The sequence below is a fragment of the Chiloscyllium plagiosum genome, unplaced genomic scaffold (assembly GCF_037043375.1).
Source record: "Chiloscyllium plagiosum isolate Xiang-an unplaced genomic scaffold, Cpla_swu_hap1 HiC_scaffold_30, whole genome shotgun sequence".
Classification (NCBI taxonomy): domain Eukaryota; kingdom Metazoa; phylum Chordata; class Chondrichthyes; order Orectolobiformes; family Hemiscylliidae; genus Chiloscyllium; species Chiloscyllium plagiosum.
The window spans coordinates 35,802,697-35,829,549 of NW_028270168.1; the positions used below are offsets into that span (position 1 = coordinate 35,802,697).

The 26,853-nt window shown below is 41.2% G+C and overlaps 1 protein-coding gene across 2 annotated transcripts in view; it reads right to left on the reverse strand.

Annotated features, from left to right (window-relative positions):
• Window positions 1–2,209: 2,209 nt before the first annotated feature.
• The window catches only part of LOC122563717 (transmembrane protein 35B-like), a 62,053-nt gene continuing 37,409 nt past the window's right edge, over window positions 2,210–26,853 (reverse strand). Inside the window, exon 3 of one of the 2 annotated variants that reach the window (XM_043717845.2) lies at window positions 2,210–4,531. In XM_043717845.2, coding sequence (XP_043573780.2) covers window positions 4,401–4,531 — 131 coding nt within the window. In that variant the 3' untranslated portion in view covers window positions 2,210–4,400. Of the gene's footprint in view, window positions 4,532–7,903; window positions 9,530–26,853 lie in introns of those variants that run through there. The other variant, XM_043717844.2, reaches the window with a different exon arrangement.

The following is a 26,853-nucleotide window of genomic DNA, read 5'->3' on the forward strand; positions in this document are numbered from 1 at the left end:
TGTTAAAGAGAGTTGATAATTATAATACAAAGACAGTGAACCATGTGAAGTACAGAATGAGCAACCTCAGCGCTGGTTATGTCACATATTAGGCTATCATTCAGCTTTCAGACAGTCAATGGTTTCTTGAAATACAAAAAAAAACAATAGTGGGGTTTGGGAGGAGGGAGATTCATTAAGTTTGAAATTGGTTTTACAGTAAGAAAGATGGTCCCTTTGCCAGTAAAGAAAATTCTGAAAAATGCAGTATAAAACATACATTTAAAATAGCCCTCGATCCTGAAACAAGAACATTGAAACCTCTGAAGATAGGTTCCAAAACTTTGGGGCTAGTTGAGTGGGTATGATGGTGTTAATTTAACATTTTGTCCAAATCAGTTTCATAATATGATGCAGATATAGGATGCTAAGGGTATGGAACCAAAAGCAATTAGGTGGGAAAATAAGTTACAGGTCAGCAAAGGTCAAATGGAACAGTTTAGCAAGCTTAAGTGTTTGAATGGTCTGCTCTAGTTACTATAAATTAGAGGACGTTGTCTTGAAATGATTCAGTGCTCTGGTTAGAGCAGTGCCAGGTTCAGTAAGTTCCATTTCACCCAAGTGGACATTTCTGAGTCAGGAAAATAACCTAGAGCCTAGATGATGTCAGCAGGTTCTTGGGTGTTTCCTGTTCTCCTGTCAGGAAACCCACCTCAGGGAGCAAGGAAAATCTCCACAACTAGGCACAGCTAGCATCCTAGCCAGCTGCCACCTTTTGAAGACAAGTATTGATTGAATTTTTAATTGTAACTTGGCCATATGGTGAACTATTGGGCCTATAAAATTTCAAAGCCCACCAACACAAAGCATAGCAACACTGCACTACAGAAGTGCTCATATTTGCATTTGTACAAATCCCCAGAGCAGAAGATGCTTTCCTGTCATTTACATTCCCTTTGTATACATCCACATATATTTGAGAAGATGCTTTCTTGCTCTTCCATTGAGGCTGAATAACATTAAAAGTTGTCTCTCCTTGTTCCAAATCATGAAAATGATACTTTGGTAGATGTTCCAATCTCATGCCTGCCCACATTTCCCTATCTGTTCATTTGTACACTGGATGGATAAATTCTACGGTTACATGATCCACAACACAACACAGGAATCACATATTTCTCATCCTTGAGCATACAGACAAGCAGTTCTGAGAAAGGTGAGTTTACACACACAGTTAGTGGTTTCCATTCAAAGTCAGGAAACATCTCTAAAATATGGCTATTGCTCCAAAGGTTGTGGCTGGATTTTACTCTAATACACAAAACAGTGTTTAAAAAACTTTTAGGAAGGCACTCCTCTCTTCAACATTCTTGCATTGAAGACTCTCAAGAACAGTATCCATCTAAGTAATAAGTAAAATCCAGGAATTTTATAAAATATTACCTCACAATAAACATAAGTCTGTCGAATTGATGACAGGGAAAAGGTTACTTGGTCTGTGCTAGTCTTTATGTTATGGACTCAATAAGCTGAATCGCCTCCTTCTATGCTGTAACGATTTATTCTACATTCTATAGACAGCTCCTCCCACCCTTCATAATTTACCCCTTCAATATATCCTGCTATTCCTTTCCCCCCTTGTGTAAGCTCCTGAAATGCACCAATGCTTGTGGCGTTGATTATTGTTATGATAGCAACCCATATATTCTAATTCCTCTCTGGAAAAAAAAAATCTCCTCAATTCCCTGCTGGATTTATTTATCTTCGTTTTGGCCCAATGGCCAAACATAAAGGACAACGGTTCCTTAACAGGAGACATATGTTCATACATACCTGATCGATTTCAATATCTGGTACAGTCTCTACAGTCTGTACATGACAAAAGCCTTTGTTGAAGAACTACGTTTTCAGATTTCCATAGAAAGGAACATGCAGCAGTAGCATCCTCCACATTACAACATGCAATGCTCTGACTGCAACTGATAATGAATTGGACTGTACTCACATTTGAGGACTCACAAGAGAGGAGAAATGGATGTGGATTATCAGCATTAATGATAAAGCTAAGACAGAGAAGTGAGCATATAATGATGGCTTCTAGTTCTGGTCTCCCTGTAAGTGGAAACATCCAATTCAGTTACAAGTGTCCAAGAGGGCCATTTAGAACAACATCATGCAAACCTTGTTGGGAATTTATTCCATTCAGAGATTCCTAATGTATTATCTTTTAAAACCATCTTATTTTATTTGATTCTGAAAATACAAATAATACTGTTTGCACAGATTCAGCAGGAGAAGGTTAACAGAAATGAAAAACATAAAAGAGATACACATTCATGACACAAGTCAGTGAATCACATAAAATAGAATGCTGCTTCCCTTCTTAAATTAGTATATTTGAAATTTAACAATGTATTCCATCTCTTAGCAAAATGAAATGCTATAAGTTTAGTTCAAAGCACCAGGAATATCAGCACAAAAATGAAAACTCCATAACATTCTTTGATATGGAATATTTAAAACACAAGCCATCGTTGTTACTATATCCGTGTTAGAATTAGTATAACATGATATCTGCTATAACATGATATCTCCGTTCTTGTGCAATCCCATGTTAAGAAAATCACATAATAGTAGCAACATTTAAACTAATGGGGGCCGGAATGGTGTTATAACCAATACACACTTTAAAACTTCGCACTTTAGAAAGAGTGTCCGCAATTCAGCAATCATGCTATAGCGAATTTGTATTAAAACACGTGTTACAACAGAACAACCTGTACTTGCTCAATCCCCTACCAGAGCTCTCAAGAAATTTTTATCACAGGTTAATATATTTCAAAAGGTGATGAACGTGTGATGAACAGGCAGAATTTACCTCTTCCACAGCCCTTACTAGTGAGGCAGGGGCTGTTAATCAGGCAGAAGGTAGGGTGGAGACCCATGGCCTTCCCACCTCCACCTAATTAAATTTAGGGCTGAAAAAGCCCATGAGTGACATTCCCAACAATTGAGGGCCTTAAAATGGGCAATTGGTTATCCCATCTCTCCGTCGCTGGCACTTAACAGCAGTGAGAGGGGAAGTCATCACGCAGGAATGCTGAAAAGCAAACTCTGTCAGGTTTATTTGTGGGATGCTGGGGAGTGTTGTCACCAGTTCAAAGGCACTGAATACTTTACCAAGGGGCCCAGTACTGGGAAGAAGGAGAGCGACAGGAGGCCATCCACTTTTCTTTCCTTAAAATACACCTCGCCCCATGTCCTGCGATCTCACCGCCTTTGCAATCTCTATCCCATCCACATTCACCTGTGGCTGCAGCCCCCACTTTGATCCTGGCCTCTAGTGGGTGCATTACAAGCAAGTGTCACTGCTTCTGAAGGGGGATGGGCACTGACAGCAACGGGCAGATGGCAGGCCCTGACTAATTGGTGACTCCAAATTAGTGGGATTTCTAGCCCTGCAATCCTGAATTCTGGGGAAGGTTTGATGCTGGCCATTTCAATGCCTGATGAGTATTTAATACAGCAGGCTTTTTTTCCAATAGAAACATTGCAGAGCTCCCACTCTAGCCAACAGACTAGATCTCTGTCACAAACATTCAACGCCACCATTTATGTTTTCCTGCATTAACACTTCCAAATACAAATGTTGTCCTACTTCTTGTCTGCCTGATAGCTTATTGTATTCTGTTTGATTAATGCGATGACACTTGAACAAAGTAAAATCTTATCAAAAGTGAACTATTATTAAAAATGTTGTACTTTTTCAGAAATACCTTTGGCTGACAGTTTCAAAACTTTTACCAGTATCACTATCCATTAGAATAATTGCAGAAAATTATTTTGCAAATGTTTTGTGTAAAGTACTCAATCTACCTCCTGAAATCTGCAAACATAAAACACATGCCAGACATGTTTACATCTACTGTCTCCATTCCTGTCTGTCAAGCCCAAACAGCCAAAAGAACTGCAGATGCTGTAAATCAGAAACAAAAACAGAAATTGCTGGAAACGCTCAGCAGGTCTAATAGCATCTGTGGAGTTAATCCAAAACGTTAACTCTGATGTCTCTCCACAGATGCTGCCAGATCTGCTGAGTTTCTCCAGCAAGTTCTGTTTTTGTTTCAGTCAATCTATAAACTTTGACATTGAGCTTCTGAACGTCTCTTCCTCTTCCAGACACCAATCTTGTGGCCACACATGTTACAAGAAAACTGTTTACCCCTTCATGATTACACTAAATATTCAATTGACAAAATTCCCGCCTTATTACCAGCTAACCTACTCAATTTTGATCAAAGCACTGTACTAAAGCCCTCGATTGTCATGTCGCACTTATTTTCCAAACGCTTTTAAACTACTGCAAGATCATGTAAGGTTCAAACTGGACCATAACTTCTGAGACTGGAATAGAGCGTTGTTTATTCTTCCTTTTGCTTCCCTTTGTCTCTTCTCCACACATAAAGGAGAAGCAGCAGTAAACCAAGGCAGACAGAAGCTGGAATGCACATGTAAAGGGGTTTCTTCAGCACCATGAGGGAATGAATGGCACCTGCAGTCAAACAAAGACAGTTAAATACTTTAGTGTCAACTTTTTACAAAGGTCACAGCTTCCCCTGAACAACAGCTCCAGATTTTTAATGTAGAAACCATTTTGATAGACTCAAGGGGGGGCAGATGTTCAACAGCCCCAAAGCAACATGTATTAGTTTATCTTTTGTAGTTTCCTCTCCTTTTGAAGGTGCTGCATCATATGGTCCACAGACGCAACAACTTTCTCATTACCTCTCACTCATCTTTCTTGCCTAAGACCAAACCATAGCTACCCAAGTGTGAGAGACACATACACTTTGAGGTAAGATTCACTGAAGAGCAATCAGAGGATGGAACCACAGGCTGAGATTTTCCTCATTGGTTCAGAGATTCAAAGTCAAATAGCATTCCGGCTGAGATAAACTAGCAGGTACAAAACAACAGCAACTTCAATGTGGCTTCACTGTCCCAAATGTGTTGAGGAAGAATTTGAGCAGACAGCCCAAAGCGTCTGGAAACAAAGTTCCCCAAAATATATCATTTTGCTTTCACTGTGTTTTTTGGTGTGAACGTTTCTACCTTAGAAGGTCAATTTGGTTTAACAAATACATTTTGAAAAACTGCATCCCTTGAATTGAATTTGTCTGACTCCATTCCAAGCTGTTCTTAATTGTAAAATGCAGCAGTTCCAAAGAGAAGATGTGTTCTGTGGAGTATAGAGCAGAAAGTGTTTTGTTCAAATGATGAAGTGCTTTGGTCAGACCACAGTCTGAGTCCGTGTTTAGTTTGATTAATGATGTACAAGAATAAGATTCACTGCGTGGAAGCGAGCAGGGTTAACAGGGATTTTCAACTCAGACTGAATCCTGAAGGATCTCAGGATGGATCAGAGTTCTGCCCACTTGGGTGGCTAATCTGATCCTGACCCTTACCTGGGTTCTGTGCCTATTCAGTAATCTTGACAGGCTCCTGCTCGAGTTCCAACATCTGCTGAGAAGCCCCACCTGAGGTAGTGTATAAATTACTGCAATGTGTCAACTGTAATGTATAAGGGCTAGTTGCCTTCCCCGAAAAAGAATGTATTTTCTTTTAAATTGTAGGTTGGTCCTATTTGGCCTTTACACTTTAAATGCTACTTTCGCGTACAATACCAACACTGGGCCCCAGGAATGCATTCCAAGCACCCAGAGCTGTCCTGGTACAGATGACAGTCTGAACCAAAAGTGATATATTCCCAATGTACATTTCATAGAACCTCTGAAGATACCCTTCATGCTAATCAATCACTTCCAGCCCAGAATGACTGAAAGTGGTAAGGCAAATGGATTGATGGGAAGTCTTTCCAAAGAATTCAGTGTTATGAAAGTCTACAGCACATAAATAATGCCCTTCAGCACACCAAAGCTGTGCCAACCAAAAACAAGAAGTTAATTATCTTAATTCCATTTCCAGCACTTGGACCATAGCCTTGCATGTCTTGGCTTCACAAGTCTAAATACTTCTTCAATATTATAAGGACTTTTTAAATGTTACAAGGACATTTTATCCCTGCCTCCTTGAGATACCCGTAGCACCGACAAAAATTCTGGCTCGTGTTGAGAAACTGAATAACAAAGAAATGTTCAAGAAACTTGTCCTCCTTAGCCTTCAGCAAAACAATGGGGTTTAAAAATATTTTAACTTAGTTTAGAAGTCAATCCAGAGTGGAGTTTAAAGTAAACCTTGAAAGCAGGACACCAGGAATAGGGGCAACATTGCAAATGGCTAAGGTGACAAAGTCTTCACAGGGAGTCAGGAAACTCATGCAGTAAACTTGACCTTGGATTATAAAGGCAAAAAGTAGAAGTAATTTAAGGTAAAGTTGGAGGCGTGAAGTCAGGATGAAGTGTCATCCTCCTATTTCTTGGCATCTACTTTGGGGGAGCCTTATAATGTTTTACACTCCTTAAACCTCAGCTGAGAATTCTGCCCCTTGCTTCTTCATGAAACACTGCTTTGTTTTGCAAAATGCAAATGCAGCCAATAATTGCCCCATAGCTAGATTTTTCATGATGGAACTGTATTGGAATACATAGGTTAGTGATGGAGTTCCCTTAAATCTAGATTTACACATCATTTTAGGAAACACACCATTTTACACTGTCAGTCATTTGTACAACTTTACCACAGAGAAAATAGCGTAGACTTGCAGACATGATTTCCTGATGGAACGACTGTCCATCTAATATGGAACTACAAAAGCAGCGCCCAATTTCCAATGCCTGCCTGGTGATGGATGGCAAACCTCAGCTCAGGTGAAGTTCTCTAACTCAGTGTTCCCAGGTTTGGGCTTTGAGGAGATCAGTATCTGGAAACTATTAAGTCTCTGGCACATTAACTGTCCATCAACTTCTCCTCAAAGTGCCAGAAGCCTGATGGCATTCATTCAGTCCCCCTGTATCTCCCCGGGAGACTAATCAGAAAGGACATGATCAAACTTTAGAAAGGAAAGAAAAATCTACAAAGTGGAGTTTATCCGGACTAGCCTCACCAAAAATGCTGTAATATAATACAGTGCTGATGGTTTCTGTGTGGCAGCTTTAATCTCAGCATAGCCATCAAGTTTATGTTGCAGTTTATGAGGATTCCCTTCCAATGAACAAAAGCCTGAAAACCAAACTGAGCTGTGATCACTTCTGCCACCAATTTTCTGAAACAAAATAAAAATTGTGGACGTCACAAATTTAAAAAGGCTAATTGTACTTTTTCTTTTAATTTGTATATTTTCAGCACCTCATGTTGCCATTCAGTTTGAGAATGAATACATCTAACTTCAAAAAGGAAAGAAGCTGGAACTCCAATCCTAAATCATGTTTTCCAGATGGAATCCGCGATTAATCAGATCTGTTTATGAATTCTTCTTTGAGTTTCAAGGAAGTTAGTAGAAATTCCACACTGGTCAGCCCTCAAGCAAAAAAGTGGGACTTGGCTTGTTGGCAAGCATATGAGATGAAAATTTAATTTCACGGGCCCTCCTCCTGAAATGGCAAAGGGTAAATAACTTCAAAGGCTATCTCTCCAACAGTGCGATGGAGAAGGCACCCAGTTCCCAATCACTTGGAGAGTGCAGGTACAACTCTCAATCACTAGAACACACCAGTTTATCTGCACCATGAGTGACATTGCTGCCAACACAGGAACTATTTGCAAACATGACCATCACTGACTCCACACATTGCTGATAGATTCCTCCGTAATATAAAAAGGAGAATACAATCCCCTCTGAGGCATTCTTCTGTTGCCTGACTACCAAAATAATCTTACTCTATAGAACTGTCTTCTAAAACTCAAGGTCACAATTAGGACTCGTCAAAAAGAATTAATTGCAGAGTTTTGTAGTGTGTTACTTTTTTTTAGTAAAACATTTTATTTGCTTTTCAAAAATGCAAAATAACACAGTAAATACAGCATGCAGCAGTAAGAGGTTTTTACAGAAGAATGGAATAAAACAAAGATGATTAAACTTAAGTCAATCTGTAGCATAGTAAAGCACATTAAAGTAAGTAAAATGGAGGTGCTGCTTCTCTCAGAGTATTTGTACTTTATAAGGTCTTAATGGGAAAAGAACCAGTGTTGGAAACATGGCTGAAAGTGACAGGAAAATCCATAAGATAATTAAGTCACAATAGCGAACTTGAAAAAAAGCTATGGTTTTAACATATGAACCATCACTGTTACTTCTCCAACTATATTAAAATTAACATCAAATACAATCTCGCCCTGTATAAAGTGGCGTGTTTGCAGTGAGTTACACATTCAATCCCTCTTGACACGTCCCAAGGATTTCTCAACATAGGTTTGACATGTCAGATAGTGAAGAAATCCCAGTGAATGATAGTTTACTTACACTAACACTTCAATAATGTGACCTACTTTTTCCACTCTCAGACTGCCCAATATTAAGCTGTTTGATAAATGAAAATATATTTCAACACAGTAAAACTTGTTTTCATTTAGCACCTTTTTCTCTACCTCAGAACTTCCAGAAGTATTTTACGCCCAATGTGATATTTTGCAAAGGGTATTCACTACCAAAACGGGGAGGCCAATTGACCTACAGAAAGCTCCTGCAAACTGCATTGTTAATAACGAGATAACTTGTTGTACTAATATTGCTAGAGTGATTAATATCAGCCAGGACAGCAGACAGAACTCCTTGACCTGTTCTTCAAACAGTCCCCTTGGATCTACTACCTCTACTTGTGACAACAAATGGAATCTGGCATTTTATGTGTAAGACAATGTTTCAGACAGCATGGGCACCCTCAGCGCCACATTGAAAGAACTCATGCTCAGTTCTTTAGTATGGGGCAATAAAAGGACAAACATCTCAGTCAGTGGCACAACTTTTACCAATTGAGCCATAGCTGACATCAATAAAATAACAAAAGTACACAAAGCAAAAATAGATCATACCCCAGAACATGATAATACCTGTAAATGCTTTCGGCTGTCCTCAGTTTACAAATTCTTACCAAGTTATTTCCACATTAAATAGTTCACTGAAAATTATTTAGAAATGTTTCACTCAACAACAATTGTATACCTACTGAAAGCTGGATAAATCATAGACCAACGGTGTCTACGATTGGTAATTTCAATTCTATCAGTCAAACTATTAGCAAAGACATTCAGAACCTGAACGTCCCTCTCTCTTCCAGACTCCCATCCCATTTATTTCTTCATTTCTACCAACTTATTCCCAGCTGACATTCTGAACTCACTGTATTAATCCCCTTCAGTAGGTATTTGGTACATATTCTCCTTTTACTTTGACAGTCGGCATGACTAAGAGACTAAGCATGGTCCAAGCTGGTCCTTCATGTTTAGAACTAGTTGAGTGTTGGTTACTGTTTCTTCTGTTTGTCTTTGTCTCTTTCCCAGATATAGAGGAGTGTCAGCAGTAAAAACAGGCAGCAGGCAGCTGGAAGACAAGCCTGGAATTCTTCCTTTAAGACTAAGAAGGAATACAGCTCACCTGCAGAGTCATAAACAAAAAGAAATTAACTAGACCACTGTTGCAGACCAGTCCAGAGCCCCTTACAGTGTTTGAAGAAGGTAGACGAGACTTTAACTTTTTCTTACTTTAAAGGAAAATGTAATGTGCTGTGTTCCAGAGCAATTACTCAATGTTAAGCAAAACACTATTTATTCAACACTATAGTTCAAATGCACCAAAAAAACTTAGAATAACAACGCTATTGGAAAACTTAGAAGAATAATAGGTAGAGTAACCTTTACTAATTAACTGTTCCAATATAGTAGCATCCCATCAACACACCCTTGAACAAAAAGAAAAATTCAGATTTTCTCACACGCATCTCCTGCAATAGGAAGAGAGACCCCAGCTTCTAGATGTGACCAGAAGGGAAAAAAAGCTTCGACTTCTTCAAAACACCAGCAGCTTCTGCTGAACCTAAAAGCTAAAACAAATCTATCAATCCTGGTGTGTGAGAGCTTGCCATACACATCCAGGCTGCTTCTACTTTTCCAACTTTAAAAACAAAACCCCAAGGCCTCACAAGCTGTTTACCTTACAACAGACAGTTCTGCGCCTCTTGTTTGATCTCTCTCTTGAAAGAAACCAGGACAAATTACACTTCTTAAAGCCACAGCATTGTCATAGCTACTGCCGATCTTTTACCTGGACAGAACTTTGGGCTTTAAACACCTATGGCAAAGAGGCTGCTCATTCAAGGAAGATCCCATCCAAAACCACACTCAACATTTTTAGGTATTTTTCCTCCATCGGAAGGTACATTGTGGGATATGAACATCAGTAGTGTCAAATTTCTTGTTACCTTATTTTTCTTTATGCTTAAGTGTAGATCAAAATTGGCAGCACGGTAGCTCAGTGGTTAGCACTACTTGTCTCACAGCACCAGGGACCCGGTGCGACTGCCTGTGTGGAGTTTGCACATTCTTGCTGTGTCTGCGTGTGTTTCCTCCGGGTGCTCCAGTTTCCTCACACAATCCAAAGATGTGCAGGTCAGGTGAATTGGCTATGCTAAGTTGCCCATAGCGTTAGGTGTGTTATTCAGGGGTAAATATGGGGTGGGGGAATAGGCTGGGTGGGTTACTCTTCAGAGGGCTGGTGTGGACTTGTTGGGCTGAAGGCCACGTTTCCATACTGTAGGGAATCTAATCTAATCTATAGGTGTTGGCCAACTACAGGAACTCCAATGAAAGACTATGCAACGAAGCCCAACTGCCTCCAGAATGACTGGATCGTGATCAGGGTTGATAACCGCAACTGGTATGCACAGCCTTGGTTGAGAAAAGATGCAATAGCAAAACAACTTTACTTACAGATGAACATAGCTTCACAGTCAGGCATCAAATCCAAGTATGGTTAAGAAGGAATGAGTTAGGGCTAATGCAAAGCTTTATTGAAAAGGTAAGTTATAGCATAAGCTGAAAATGGAAATTTCCTGGTGCATATGGTTCAGTATTAAACAAAGTTGTAAAGTCAAATTGCAAGAGGTAATGCATTTGTCACAATCACATAAATGACACAGTATAAAGTAATTTGATGAGGAATGTTTGCTCTGGATTGAAATTTGCCATTTTGGATATTGTAAGCAACCTTTTTATTAAATATTTGTATTGGAAGATAAACAAGATTTCACAAAATAATATTTCAATGGAAGTTGAAGCAGCAAAGTATTCTATGACAATGGCCAGTCTGCACTCCTTGCAAAGGGCAGCATTCTGGTTTACAGTGAGGAGATTAACATCATAACCTGGTGACAAACAAAGCACCTAGCCTTCCCTCTAGAGTCACCAGTAACTCAGTCATTCTGACAACTACTTTTCCTGTGCAGATAAAATTATGAAGAAATAAAGTATCAATGTCTACAAGATACTGGACCACAGCTTGTTGCATAGAGTCTGGAGTTCCCCTCCAAAAATCAGACTGCGTCCTGTGCAAAAAAAAACATAACTCTTAGGTTCTTTCATTGTGACTTAGTAGAAGCAGCCAGATTTAGAGAATATTATTAATAAGGTTTTTTTAACCAAGAAAACATCCAAATAGAAGATTGAGATTCGTGGCAAATCAATGATTAGTTGAAATCAGGGGACAGTTGAGAAATGGCACAGTACCAAAAAAAACCCTGTAACACCTCCTGACGATGGGACACCAATGTAGGATTAAATGGCATTTTCGAATGATTGTGATAAAACTGTCCTGAGAAGGCTTGACTGTGCAGCTTTAGAATATGAAGTAAATTTCAAACTGCGATATATTTTGGATTCTGAAATCTTGTCCAAAGCTGCTGTTCACAATTTGAAGAGCTAATTCCAACTCCTGAAATCATACCAACAACATTTTCTGTTTCTTCTATGCCAGATAATCAGAGTGAATTTATGAGTAGACCTCTTGGAGATAGATCTTCAGAGTTGTTCAATAAAGTAGCAAATAATCGACTTAATAGATAATTATTTATAACTTGCTAATAAAATAACTGATGCACAAATTCTTAAAAAGAAGCAATTTTACGCGATATAGTTCTGTTCCTCAGATTGGAAACAATAAAACAAAAATCAGCCAATCTTGTCATGACTGTAATAGTGATCCAACAAAATTTTACAAGCAGTTAACGTGCTACTCAACCTTAACCAACGCTAGCAAGCAGATTAAATATCATTCATCTCATTGTTATTCACAGGACACTGCCTGACTCAGGTTTGCCTGCTAACTTTGTCTACTAACTTGGAAACTTTTCATCAGCATGATCTGTTTTAATTACTGCCAAACAAAAACCTGTGCAGTGCTAAAATTTAATGACCATGATTTCCTGATGGAAAGTCATTTGTTGCTGTTGTGTGGACAAGAATTGCACACCGGGACCATGTGAAAGGCCCAACGCAAATGAGTCCACTGAAACTGCCTGCTAAATCCAAACTTCCAATGGGCAATTAACCAGAGTCCAAAAAAGTCATCAACTTTGAGTCAGACTTGAAGACTTCAGAGGGTTCACTTAAATAGTTAGTCAGGAAAAATTAGAGAGATTAACATCTGCTGCAATTTTGAACAACTTTTAAATTGACATCACCCCCACTTCCCCATTCCCCACTGCCCATTTGACACTTTCAAACCAACCTTCTACTGCCTCCACCCTGGCTCCCACCCCTCCATGGACCCCACCTCCAACCCAACCTCACCCAACTCTTCCCCTGCTCCCCAATGGACTCACTTGACTGCCCCAACTAACTATGAGATCCAACTGCACCGAATTTACACTATGCCTTCGCCCACTTACTTGACACTCTTAAGAATCCACCCTGACTCTCCTCCAGCCTCCTGGCGTCTATACCTTCCATCCATCTGGCATCCTAATCTATCATTCACCTCCCTCCTTCCCTCCTTAGTAAGCTTACACACTTTTTGTGGGCGGCACGGTGGCACAGTGGTTAGCACTGCTGCCTCACAGCGCCCGAGACCCGGGTTCAGTTCCTGCCTCAGGCGACTGACTGTGTGGAGTTTGCACATTCTCCCCGTGTCTGTGTGGGTTTCCTCCGGTTGCTCCGGTTTCCTCCCACAGTCACAAAGATGTGCAGGTTAGGTAAATTGGCCATGCTAAATTGTCTATAGTGTTAGGTAAGGGGTAAATGTAGGGGTATGGGTGGGTTGCGCTTCGGCGGGGCGGTGTGGACTTGTTGGGCCGAAGGACCTGTTTCCACACTGTAAGTAATCTAATCTAATCTAATCTAAAACCTTCTCCCAGTAGTTGTTGTAGTCACAGTATGCTTTGAACTTCTAAGCATGACGTAATGGCACCTTCTGCTACAGAAGGGGTGTTGTCTCAGCACTGATCCACTCTGCTGCAGCCTGTGCAGATTCCCAGACTCAAGTGCACTGTTTTAACTGCAAATGCTCCTGGTCTGCAAGTCTGCCACCAAACTCCTCCGAAGCTAAGTGGCCAACATTTTGTCAGATCTGGGTTGGAAACAGGGATTCCAAATCAGATGTAAAGATTCAGGCCAATGTTTAAAATGTTCCTTCAGGTTATTTTACTTTCTCTCTATCTTGCATTCTGCACAGACGTTAGGATTGATTCAACAGTTCCACTGTCTCAAGGAAATGTGAAACAGAGTTGTGCTGAAATTCTTCAGCATAACCACCTCCCCACCCCCCCACCCCGGTTCTTGAGCTCCCGGCTGAGGCTTGCAAGGTGTTGACAGTGGCACCTGATTTAAATGGGACAGGAAGGCACATGTAACACTCTTGCTCATCTCCAACCTCTGCCTTCCTGACACTCCAGAGAACGAAGAGGATAATGACATTGTCCAAGCCCTTAACACATGATCCCATCAATCCTTTCTCAGGGATTCAATCTTGGAAACAGCTTCCTTTTAATTCTTTATGTTTCCTACCTAGTCTTGACCACGTGGAAGACACTAATGCCTGAGAAGGCTGGCATGCTTCCTACCCTCAACATGCCAATATCCAGTACTGTACCAGATTCTCTTCTGAACTAAGTTATGATGGCAAAACTGCTAAAATGCCTGTGTATCCATAATACCATCTCAGATTGGAGATGTGAAATGCTTCAATTTGTTCAAAATGGAATTACAAGTGAGATCTATTAGGTTGCTAGTTTAGACACCATCACTGGTAGTCATTATATCTGAACAAATTAATGGCAGTAGTAGAGAAGCTATTCTTCCCGCACCTGACTGCACCGCTGTGATGACCTGCAGAAATCAGGATTAGTAACACAAACACAAAATACTGCAGATGCCAGAGATCTGAAATCAGAACAGAAAGTGCTGGAGAAACTCAGCAAGTTTGGCAGCATTTGTGGAGAAAGCCACACAGTCACTGTTTATGGTTGTAGCTCTATTAGCAGAACTAATGAAAAATCAATGACCTGAAAGCTTCATTCTGCTTCTCTCTTCACAGATGCTACAAAGAGCTGCAGGGTTTCTCCAGCACTTTGTTTTAATTTCAGATCAGGATCTGCTTCCTTTACTAAAACATTGACCGTGGTGTGGAAGATGCAAAGTGGGGTGTCAGCTTGATGGATTAGCTTCCCAACGTTCAAGTGTTCATATTCCTGTCACGTAATTCTTGTTTATTTGCAGTGTCAACTTTTTCAGAATGATATGATCACTTCTGCGATTTTGGTTAGTCAATTCACATCCATGTCAGAAGTTACGCTTCTCACGTACTTTCCACTCAAAATGGGTTTTTTACTTTGGTGGTAAGAATTGGTTAAAACCTGGCAGAACTTTTCAACCACATTAGCACATTTCAAACATTCTTTAAAAAAAGACTTCTGTTCACCAAGCCTCTCGAACTAGCTTATTACGAGAATGCTTGGAATCAGCGAGGTAAACAGCAATTTCCTTTACATGATAAATGAAACCACAAGCAAAATTCTGTGTACAGTAATAGGCATCATGTTGAAATGGGCAATCACATCAGCTTTCCTCTGTGACTTGACAAACTTCAAATCATTTCCCATCTAAAATGTATAGTGGATGAAAAATTACTTGACGTATACCATGTGGTTATATGTCTGGTCCCATTTCTTATCTGCTCTTGTTCACTTGAGTATTTGCAAAAGTTATTAAAATTAATGGCTACTTCAATTCTACCTCATTCTACATTAATTAACAACTTCAATATTCCGAGGACGAGTCACTCAACCAGAAACATTCTCTCTGATTTCTTTCCACAGATGCTGCCAGACCTGCTGAGCTTTTCCAGCACTTTCTATTTTTGTCTCTGATTTACAGTATCTGCAGTTTTTTCGGTTTTTATTAACCTTTAATATTGTATTGATAAGCTTTTAAATTTACTGTTTCCAATTTCCCTCAGAGTAACAGAACTGCAAGCACACTAAACTCCTTGCTTTGATCACTTGACATCTGTAGACGAATAAATCTAGAACATTAAATGTCAAAATAAGCTTAGCGAAGTTTGATAAAAAGTCATGCATTTTCTAATACACTTAATTTTCATTAAAAAAGTTGAATCAATCAGTCAGTTGATCCATGACAATCCTGTGATATTCGGTGGGGGAGGGGAACGGCGGAAATGCTTTAGTTCACTGGATTTACAATTACAACATTTAAAAGGAACCTGGAAGGGGGTATGAAAAGGAAGGCTTTAACGAGATATGGGCCAAGTGCTGGCAAATGGAACTAGGTCAGATTGGATGTCTGGTTGCCATGAACAAATTGGTCTGAAGGCTCTGTGCTGTGTGACTCTATGATTCTATGATTGCTGGGGCTGGACAAAATGAAGTGGAGTTACTCCAGTACAGCAAGTCCCATCAGCCTCTCAATTTCCCTACGGCAACGTTTGCACAATACTGTGGATGCTGGGAATCGGAAATTAAAGACTGAAAATGTTGGAAATGGTCAGCAGGTCTGACAGAAGCGATGGAGAGAGATAAAAAATTAATATTTCACTTCTTTTGATTGTAGTGGAATGTCATCGATGTGAAAACCATGTTACATGATATTTGAACACATTGATGGTCCCAACATCATGAAACAGGGATTCTTTATTCCACTGGCATCAGTTTACTACAAACATGAAGGGATTTACTTGGAATTAAACCTGTGGTCTCCTACATCTAGTTGAGGAATTTGTCTGGATGATCATTTTCCTCATGCTGCCTGCTTCCCTTTCCTCCATAAAGGGTCAATTCAAATGCTGCCGTGGCCCTGCTCAGTACGTCCTTCACCATTGCGACATGCTGCTTGAACTGCCCTGCTTGGTGTTCTCCCTCGCTGTCGGTGTCTGCTGCTCTAAGTTCTGTCCTACACAATTTCTCCAGTCTGCATTTACACAGCCAGCCAAAGTGTTCTTCCAAATTTGGCTGAAGACATGAAACTCATCAAAGAGTGTGGTGCTGGAAAAGCACAGCAGGCCAGGCAGCATCTGAGGAGCAGAAGCCCTTCACCAGGAACGGCTTATGCCCGGACCATTGATTTTCCTGCTCCTCAGATGCTGCCTGACCTGCTGTGCTTTTCCAGCGCCACACTCTTTGACTCTGATCTCCAGCATCTGCAGTCCTCACTTTCTCCTCCTTGAAGACATGAAACTACTTGCTTATCTCAGATATAAAGAATATGGCAACATTTCTACAATCCCTGTCAGTGAACATAACTTTTACTAGGCTACAGAACACATACCTTAGCTCTGATCCAACAACATCTGATCTGCAGCAAGCTGTACTTAAAGGCTCATAAAAACTGGGTTTTTAATTCAGCCTCACCTGACAGACAACTTATTTGTTGAAGGTGATGTGAACAACATTTGTGAATAGGGTAAATAGACAGAGGCAATTGCAGTCATATTATTCAATGTTTAGATAGGGAACAATCTCAAAGGTAAGCACAACATGGTTGAGAGAGAGAGAATGAGAGAGAGAGAATGTTTAAGGAGCTTTTATGTTGGCTAACAACCCGAGAGCTAAATCTGAGAAAGCACTGGAGCTGCAATGAGATCAATCCAGAAGACACCAGAGGAAGCAGCCACATCCCAGGGAGGAGGAGTTTGGAACTACAAAGGGACTGAGTCACTGAGTAGCTGGAGACAAGTCTTCGCCACATAATATCATGTGACTGCAACCAAATATAAGGACCTTAGTGTTCAATGTAACACTTGTAGAAAAACTCCAAAACAATACATCAAAAACCCGGGGCCGCTTTCATGCATCTGTGGTCAGCACTACAAACGTGGGACTTCATTTGAATATACAGGTCAGCCTGTCAGACCACAGCACAACCTCAACAAATGTTACCGTTTTCCTTTATGCACACTGGTCCTGGCTATGACCCTCAATAAATGGTCCCATTCCCACCAATAAACACAGCCATGACTCCATTCATTATATCATTCTGTGGGTCTCTCCCTCCGCAATACAGCCATGAACCCCCTCGACAATCAACAAATGTAGTAATGACACCCCCTTGATAAGCAGCCCGTGACCCCTCCATCTATAAACATGGTCATACACCCTTCAGTAAGCATGTTTGTGATTCTACCTAATAAATAATACTGCACCTCAATGAACACAGTTGTAGCCACTCTCCCCCTGACAAACACAGCCAGGAATCTTAGTCAGCTCTTTTAAAGTAGAGAAACCATTGAAATAACATAAAACTGGAACTGTGATTTAATCTTTTAATGTATTGATCCTGAGAACAGCTGAAATATTTCTGTAGCAAATCAAAACTGTAAGAGGTAAACTAGTGCTTGATTTACTTTGTTTCATTTGATTAATGCACACTGAAAATTTACAGATGTTTTGGGTGTTTAAAATGAAAGGCGGTTACATTCTGACAGCTGGAAATGTAAATGGATCACCTGCAGCTATGAGGGCAGAGATGGAAGATTTTGTCACACAAAGAGACACAGGACAGATTTGACAGTTAAATTATGACATGCAGGGGACAAAGTAGCTGGCCTGTTTGAGATTTTCCCCTTGTGCACCATCTGTTAATATGTAATTAATGCTTTGTCAAAGTTCCCTTGATGCAGTTGTTTAATGCAATACTTTAGTGTGAAAGTAGAAATCTTTCTGGTTTAATCCCTGACTGGGTTGAGTTTCCTGATCTCAGACTGAGCTCCTCAAATGCCTTCATTGTTGCCAGATTTTCTGCTCCTGATAGATAATCCCCAGCCCTACAATATTAATAATGTCCCCTTGGGCAAAGTCTCATAGGGTTGCATAGAAACATACATTAGTGCGAGTGTGCATCCTCCTGAGGGTTAGTTTGGGAAAATATTAAATATTTAATACCAAGGAGATCATTATGCTAATGTTGTCAATCAATAAATTTTGTGCTGAGGCGAGATGAAAGAAAAACAGATTCTTTTTAAGAACTGGTATTAATTGAAGGATAAATATTATAGACAACAGGTGCAGGAGTAGGCCATTCTGCCTTTCGAGCCTGCACCACCATTCAATATGATCATGGCTGATCATCCTCAATCAGTATCCTGTTCCTGCCTTATCTCCATAACCCTTGATTCCACAATCCTTGAGAGCTCTATCCAACTCTTTCTTAAATGAATCCAGAGACTGGGCCTCCACTGCCCTCTGGGGCAGAGCATTCCACACACCCACCACTCTCTGGGTGAAGACGTTTCTCCTCATCTCTGTCCTAAATGGTCTACCCCGTATTTTTAAGCTGTGTCCTCTGGTTCGGCACTCACCCATCAGCGGAAACATGTTTCCTGCCTCCAGAGTATCCAATCCTTTAATAATCTTATATGTCTCAATCAGATCCCCTCTCAGTCTTCTAAACTCAAGGGTATACAAGCCCAGTCGCTCCAGTCTTTCAGCGTAAGATAGTCCCGCCATTCCAGGAATTGACCTTGTGAACCTACGCTGCACTCCCTCAATAGCCAGAATGTCTTTCCTCAGATTTGGAGACCAGAATTGCACACAGTACTCCAGATGTGGTCTCACCAGGGCCCTGTACAGCTGCAGAAGAACCTCTTTGCTTCTATACTCAATCCCTCTTGTTATGAAGGCCAGCATGCTATTAGCCATCTTCACTACCTGCTGTACCTGCATGCTTACCTTCATTGACTGGTGTACAAGAACACCCAGATCTCTCTGTACTGCCCCTTTACCTAAATTGATTCCATTTAGGTAGTAATCTGCCTTCCTGTTCTTGCCACCAAAGTGGATAACCATACATTTATCCACATTAAACTGTATCTGCCATGCATCTGACCACTCACCTAACTTGTCCAGGTCACCCTGTAATCTCCTAACATCCTCCTCACATTTCACCCTGCCACCCAGCTTAATATCATCAGCAAATTTGCTAATGTTATTACTAATACCATCTTCTATATCATTAACATATATTTTAAAAAGCTGCGGTCCCAGTACTGTTAGCCGGGACAGTGTGGAAAACTGTCCTTCCCTTCTTCATTGTAAGCCATGGTATCTTTCATATTCTCACAAGAGGGCAAATGGAGCCGCAGTTTTAACATCTAACTTGAAAGACAGAACCGCCAACAGTGCAGCACTCCCACAGTATTGCATTGAAATGTCAGCCTGGACCTCATCCTCTAGCCTCTTGGACCAGGACACGTGTGTGAGTGGTGAGTGTGTTAGTATTGCAGCATGATGACATGCAGAAACAGAGTGGTGACAGTGCAGCAAAGTACAGCAACAGTATGGTATTGCTGCCTGTCCCCTCTCAGACAGAGAGGCTGTTTTCACAGCAGACAGCACCGAGAAGGCCTGGCTGAGTGAGGTGGGCTCTCTAACTTCAAGATGTACACAATACATTTAAGAACTATTGTCATTACAGGTCAACTATGGGGCAGTGTTGGTTTATTGCAACATCGAGAGTGTGGGTAGATGTCTGTCTGCTCTTTCAGTATTGAACCGTGCACAGTCTGCAAGTGCAGCATCATCAGTAGCTTCTCAGAGTATAGTTTTTTTTCACAGGAAGCACAGCACACAACGATTTGGGCTAACTGTTATCCTGTGGTCCAACCGAAAACCGTCACACAAATTGTCGTCATACATTTGCACGCAGAGTCTGCAATCCCATTCAGCAACCATCACTGCTTTCTCGTGCGGAGTGAGGGATAATTATTTTGCACACCTCTACATATGGCATTTGCATGATACAGTTTGTTCAAGGAGCCTGAGTCACTGTAGCATTTTATAAACACAAGTTATGGTCCGGAGCCATGGATGGTTATGGCAGAGGCTCCAACATTCCTGCAACCGAACTGTCAGACGGGAATCTTCCCCGCACTTACTACCTGCCATCAACAAGTGTCATAAGGATTGTCAGATTCATACTCAACTGGGTTGACCACACTATTTTGTAAACAAGCCCTGAGGTAGGTCTGAAACCCAAGCCCTAACTTAGGAACACCACAAAACCTCTTCCTGGAAGCCAGTATTGGAAAAAGGTCTATTTCCCACTTTTTTCAGATGATGTTCCATTTTTGGAGATCCTTTTAGCATTGGCTATTTGGTTTCATTGTCCTTGTACACTCACACGGACAACACCACCATAATACAGGGGGATGTGCCTTTAACCTGCTGAATATCTCAGTAATACGTTGGCACATGTGAAAATCCTTCACTGCGTGGCGGCATCCCAGTTTTTGGCCTCAGAAGGTAATAGAATAAACTGTGCAGTAGGGATGTCCATAGGGCTAAGAATTATTTAACAGATTCACTGAACACGAATGGGCAAGTGAACAGAAATGATAATACATTGGGCCTGATTTTCCAAGGAGAGCAGCAATCTCATGCATGTTACCACTGCGGCTCGTTTTTACAAATGAAGGGAGCACAAAATTCAGATAGGAAGTTCCACTCAGAGTTCCTGAGAAGGTACGGAGATGTCCTTCCATTCTGACGGTTCTTTTGTTGCTCGTAACTGCCAGGCAAAGGCAAACCATTCACCTTCCACCCCCTTCACAACAGTCAGCTGCTGTATTCTGACATTTAAAGGTGCTGACAGTCATTGGGTAAGTATTAAGTGTGAGAGATCTTGTGGTGCAATGACAGTGTCCCCACCTTTGAGCTAGAAGAGCTAGGCTCAAATCTCAAATATCTCTTGTAACATGTGTAAACAGGTTGATTTAAAATATCCAGGAAATTAATGATTGACCGGACTCTTTTTTTTGCATAACGGTAGTGTCCCTACCACTAAGCCAGAAGTTTTCAGTTCAAGTTCCATCTGCTCCAGAGGAGTGACAATTACAGATCAGAACAGGTTGATAAAAAATATCTATAAAGTGAATGTAACATTGAGTTGCTAGGAGAGTAGGGGCAAAGATGCCAGGTTAGGGATCTAGCTGGGAGGGTGGGGATACCAAGTGACAAGGAGGAAGGTGGGGGGGGAGCAGTGAGTGATGCAGTGTTTCCAACCCCAGAAATTGGGCCTGCCAGGAGCTGGTAAGTGGTGTTGGTTCTGGCAGGGGTTGGGGAGGGGGGGGGGGGGGGGGGGGGGGGTTGCTAGATATCAGATCTAGTGGAGGGGGGATAAATGGGGGTGAAGATTGAGTTAGGGTCTGGGGAGTTTTAGTCTCCTGGCAGAGGTCATCTTGGCGGGGGGGGGGTGAGATAAGCATGGCATCTGTTTAATAATTACTGAGGAATTACACTGTGTAACATATCTAGCTTTTACTGAGAAATTATTTAATCTCATTGCAACAATGCGAACTTGCCGGTTTAAATTGAGAATTCAGGGAGATCCTAGCTTAGTGAAAATTCCCAGCAGAAAATTCAATTTCCTGTGCAATTGCTTTGGAGTCTCTGCATGTACAATTAACAACTTCGTACAATTAACAGCTGTCTGGCCACTGGAAATTCTCCCACATTATATTTATAGTATTTGCACATCTAACCATCTGACCTCTGGTAATGGGTAAATTGCAAAACGAATCAGACATAAAGGTCCTAGTTTTAACTCCCGTGCCCAGTGATGAGAGAATGTCAATGATACTGGGATTGAAGAATAGGATTCCTCAATTCAGACTCTGCATGAGGCTTCTGCTAATATTCAGAAGTGGCAGCTTAATAATACCCTGGGTGCAAAGACTTACTTTCAACCTCATCACTCTGCAAGCCCCTGAGCAGCAGCATCATCATAGCAGCAGAAACCAACTGCCTCGAACAGGCCTAAAATATGGCCAGGAGACGCAGGAGTGCTGGGCTTACCTCAAATGCCTATCCTTCCAGCCAACTCTCATTTCTCCAGATTGCATTCCATCCCCTCTCCCTGACTCCTGCACATATTCCTGCAGACTCTACTGACTGTGGCCTCATGTCATTAACTTGAACTACTGCTCGTTGCCAGACTCTCAAATCTGGCCAGCTGTCAGTGGGAGTCTGCACTGATTATTAAATGAGGTCCTGCCATTGAGATCAGCTTTGTCTCCATGTTGTCAGTCTTGGCAGATTTGGAGTTCTCCCCCAAGTCTCCCACTCCACATTCCCCCGCCTATCCATTAATACTGGGACCAAAGTGCTTGAATATTAACCTTTCTGTACTTTATTTCAGACCATCCACAGATGTTCCCTCTGGCCTGTCTACCTTCTCTGGTGGGTTTTTTTTGCAAGGCAAATAGGCGCAGGATTTTTCTCAGCAAAAAAGGGACCAAGGAAATTCAACTTGATATCTTAAACTCATGTCATCCAAGATAATCAAACAAAAATCCACATGTTGCTTGAAGCTGAATTGAAAAGCTTGTTCCTTCTCTCTGACACATAGACTAATGTCAAACAAAGCTAAGCCAGCCAGTAAAAGTGACTGATGTCTGACTCTATACTCAATCAACCACAGGTAACATTAAATGTCAGTAACCTGAAGTAAACTGGCTGAGAAGGATATCTGACAATCATCCCTCATATATCGTCAATTACTAACTTTATAACCAGTGGGAGATGAATTATGCTTTTTCAGCACACCAGGTTAGGAACATACATGCTCAGAGTGATAGATTTTAGGACACTGGTTCAGACCTATGCTTTCTAATATGTCACAGACTGCAGGAGATGATGTTTACTCTCTGCTGAGTTGAAAAAGATTAGAGGGACTGGATTTCATTTTTGCGGAGTACAAGCTTTTGTAACCACATCAATTACATCTCATTAATGTGTCCACAACAGCAACATCAGAGGTTTGAAACTTGATCTCAGCCCAGTTAGCTGATCTAAATATCTTCAAAGGAGGTGATTTTGTGGAGACTGAGATAGTAATAGGCACTGTTAGGGAAAAGCATACAGTTTCATAGTGGAATCTAACTTGTTTTTAACTAGTTCATTGCCAATTCTACACAATCCCAGTATTCTATGAGCTTTTATGTTATTTAATGTCGACAATTCATTGTCAACACCCAATGTTTGCCCATCAATTAGATATTGCAATATTAAATGGAAAGTTTCATCTGAGCAGAGTACTATATTTTACAACATGTGAGATATTATTTCTGTGTCAACATCAAACACATATAATATCAGGGAAGTTCACTACAATAAATAGTTGTGTACATAAACTTGCACTATGCCGTGTCCTAGGACTGGATCTGACTTATTTCTCACTTTCACCTTTAAGGATGAGCCCTGGCCAGATCTGAAAGCCCACAGGGTTGAATGTGGTGATATGGGAACTGAACTCTCAATTTTGGAGATGGCACTCTATGCGTGCGCTGGCCTCATTATAACATATATGACAATATATTATAATAGGTCATACAACAAATGGAGAGGCAACAGTCTAGTGGTATTTTCACTGGACTATTAATCCAGAGACCCAGGTAAGGTGTTCAAATCCTGCCATGGCAGGTGGTGGAAACTGAATTCAATAAATACCTGAATTAAGAGTCTAATGATGATCATGAATCCATCGTTGATTGTCAGGAAAAACCCATTCTAGTCCACTAATGTCCTTCAGGGAAGGAAATTGCCATCCTTACCTGGTCTGGCATGTAGGTCTACCTTACCTACATGTGACTCCAGACCCACAGCAATGTGGTCGACTCTTAGCTGTCCTCTGGGCAATTAGGGATGGGCAATAAATGCTGGCTTAGCCAGAGATGGCCACATCCCATGAATCAATAAAAACACCTCCCTCGCTGCACTGCAGTACAGCTCACTGTTGGCTGTGAGTGCACGCTAAGCTGTGCCTGCTGCTGTTTTTTCACCATTATAAGCATGTTATTGGTGTACAGCTCAACAAATAAGGCACAAGAACTAGGAGCAGGCCCACTCTCCATAACCCTTCAACCTATTGCTAATTACAGATCTAACTAACCCCTCCTTAAAATTACTCAATGTCCCAGCATCCACCACACTCCCGGCTAGTGAATTCCATAGATTGATGACCAGTTGACAGGAATAATTTCTTCTCATCTGTTTTAAATCTGCTGCATCCGTACAGTCTTGCCATCAACTGTCAGCTTGAGCTGCAGTAAGGAATTAAGGTTTACGGTGAGTGGACGGCTAAGTGGAGCTGAGTCTGTGAAACGATCAGCCATGATCTTATTGAATGGCGGAGCAAGGGCGATGAGTCACATGGTCCACTCCTGCTCCATTTCTCATGTTCTTATGTACAATTACTCAGCATGCTCCTGTTAGAGACCTTGCCAGTGACTTGTGGATTTCGAGGATGGAGGGACACTCCTGAAGAGGAAAAAAGGGCAGTTCCACCTTGAAGTGACTACAGCCCTCTGCAAGGGGCCACACTTGTGACTTGAGTGAGACACAGTTACCTGGGCAAGTCAAAAGAGCCTATCCTTGCCATTAAGAGGGAGGCAAACACAGAGTTCGATCAGCTGCTGATGTCCTTAACATCAAAGACAAGGATAGTCTGCCTACTGACCCAGATCCTACAGCCTCCCGCAATAAAGAATTCCAAGATTCACCACCCTCTGGGAGAAGAAATTCCTCCTCATCCCTGTCTTAAACATGGATGACTCCTTACTCTGAGGTTATGTCCTCTGGTCGTAGACTGTACCACAAGGAAAAAAGCCTTTTTATATCCAACTTATCAAGCTCCTTAAAGATCTGGTAATGCTCCTGTAACTGTTCTGTCTCTTTAACCCCATTCACGCTTTATGGGTGAAACTATAACCTTCACTCCCACTAAAACGTTCCCAAGTAATAATTCAATTCCAACCAAAAGTAATTTCTAAATAAGTCCTGCTCCCACTGATCCAGTTAACAAGGCATACTCTTTCAATTTATTTTATACAATGGAACTGGGATGCACTCTCCACTTAATTAGCATTTTGGCTTTCATTTCACTCTCGAGAGGGAAAAAGAATTCCTTCTGTTGCAAAACAGTGATGAATAGCTCCAGTGCTCCCTTAATATAGTTATGATTTTAATGGTATCACCTGAAGTAAAAATAGTTATCTTCTCTTTTGATATAAACCCTTTATATCTTTCGTCTGCCCCTTTTCACCTCTGCTGCACTGAGCAACGTTTACCTCCTTTTCTCTGATTGTAATTCAATTTGGAATTTTATCCGTGGGATTTACATTTTGAGCACCTTTTTTTGACTCACTTCTGCAAACTCCAATAGGTCCCATCAGTGTTTCTTGCCATGTACAGCATTTCGAACAATGAAAATATCTAAACATTCTATGATTTTACCTCCACTTTCAACACCTTCCCTGTCCCCAATTTTGCTTCTTAATACATGCTATAGTGACAGTGCAGGATCTTTATCTTTTGATATTTGCAAGGACCTTTTCAGTGGAAGGAGCAAGTGTGAGGTGCCCCAGTTCTGCTGGATATGACTCTGCTAGCCATATACTAGTCATGCACTGGTCAGCTGCAGCTGTTCCCTACCTGACACTAGTCAGACCGACCAATAACCCTTTAAAAGTCCCTGTACTGCACAGTTTCTTGCTTCTCCACAACAAAACTCAAAGCTGCTTTAAGGACTCTAAACCATTCAGTTACCAAAAGAAAAGGAAACATTCATACTTCGTTTTCCCCTCTTGGTTATTCTTGATTTCTTTTAGTCTTCAACTTGTAATTTCTTTTAAGCTCTGAGCTGGTGACACCTCATTTCAGTCATGATCTACTTTTGCTTTTGCTGCCACCTAGTGGTCTATTCTAGAATATCAATGAGGCCCAACTCTGTCTTATTTCTCAGTGGAAGTTCATTAATCAAGTTTGGATGAGTCTGCACAGCCTTGAGAAAAGAAATATGAACCTGATATAGATTTAATCCTTCTCCAAGTGATTTAAAGCTACAAACTAATCCCAGATTTGACAACAGTAGAGAATAATTTTAAATGTGAACTGACATATTCTGTCAGACAGCAGATCATAGAATCCCTACAGCGTGGAAGCAGGCCATTCTGCCCATCCAGTCTTCACCAGCCCTCTGAAGAACATCCCACCCAGATCCACACGCCTACCCTATCCCTGTAACCGTGTATTTCCGATGGCTAACCCACCCAGACTGCACATCCCAAAACACTATGGGTAATTTAGCATAGCCAGTCCACCTAACCTGCACATCCTCTGACTGTGGGAGGAAACCCTCACAAACACGGGGGGAAAATGTACAAACTCCAAACAGACAGTCATCCAGAGCTGGAATTGAACCCGGATCCCTGACGTTGTGAGGCAGCAGTGCTAACCACTGAGTCACCATGCTGCTAGATCCTGGTGAAATATGATAATTTGGAATCGAGCAGATGTGGAGTGATGCTTGGGATAGGGATTTTTTGTATATGGCTAGCGGAGTCATCTGCACTGCCAGTCCTCTGCTGCCACATGTCTGGGTCTTTGTCAGATTTTCATTGCTTCCTGCTCTATTATTCCATGA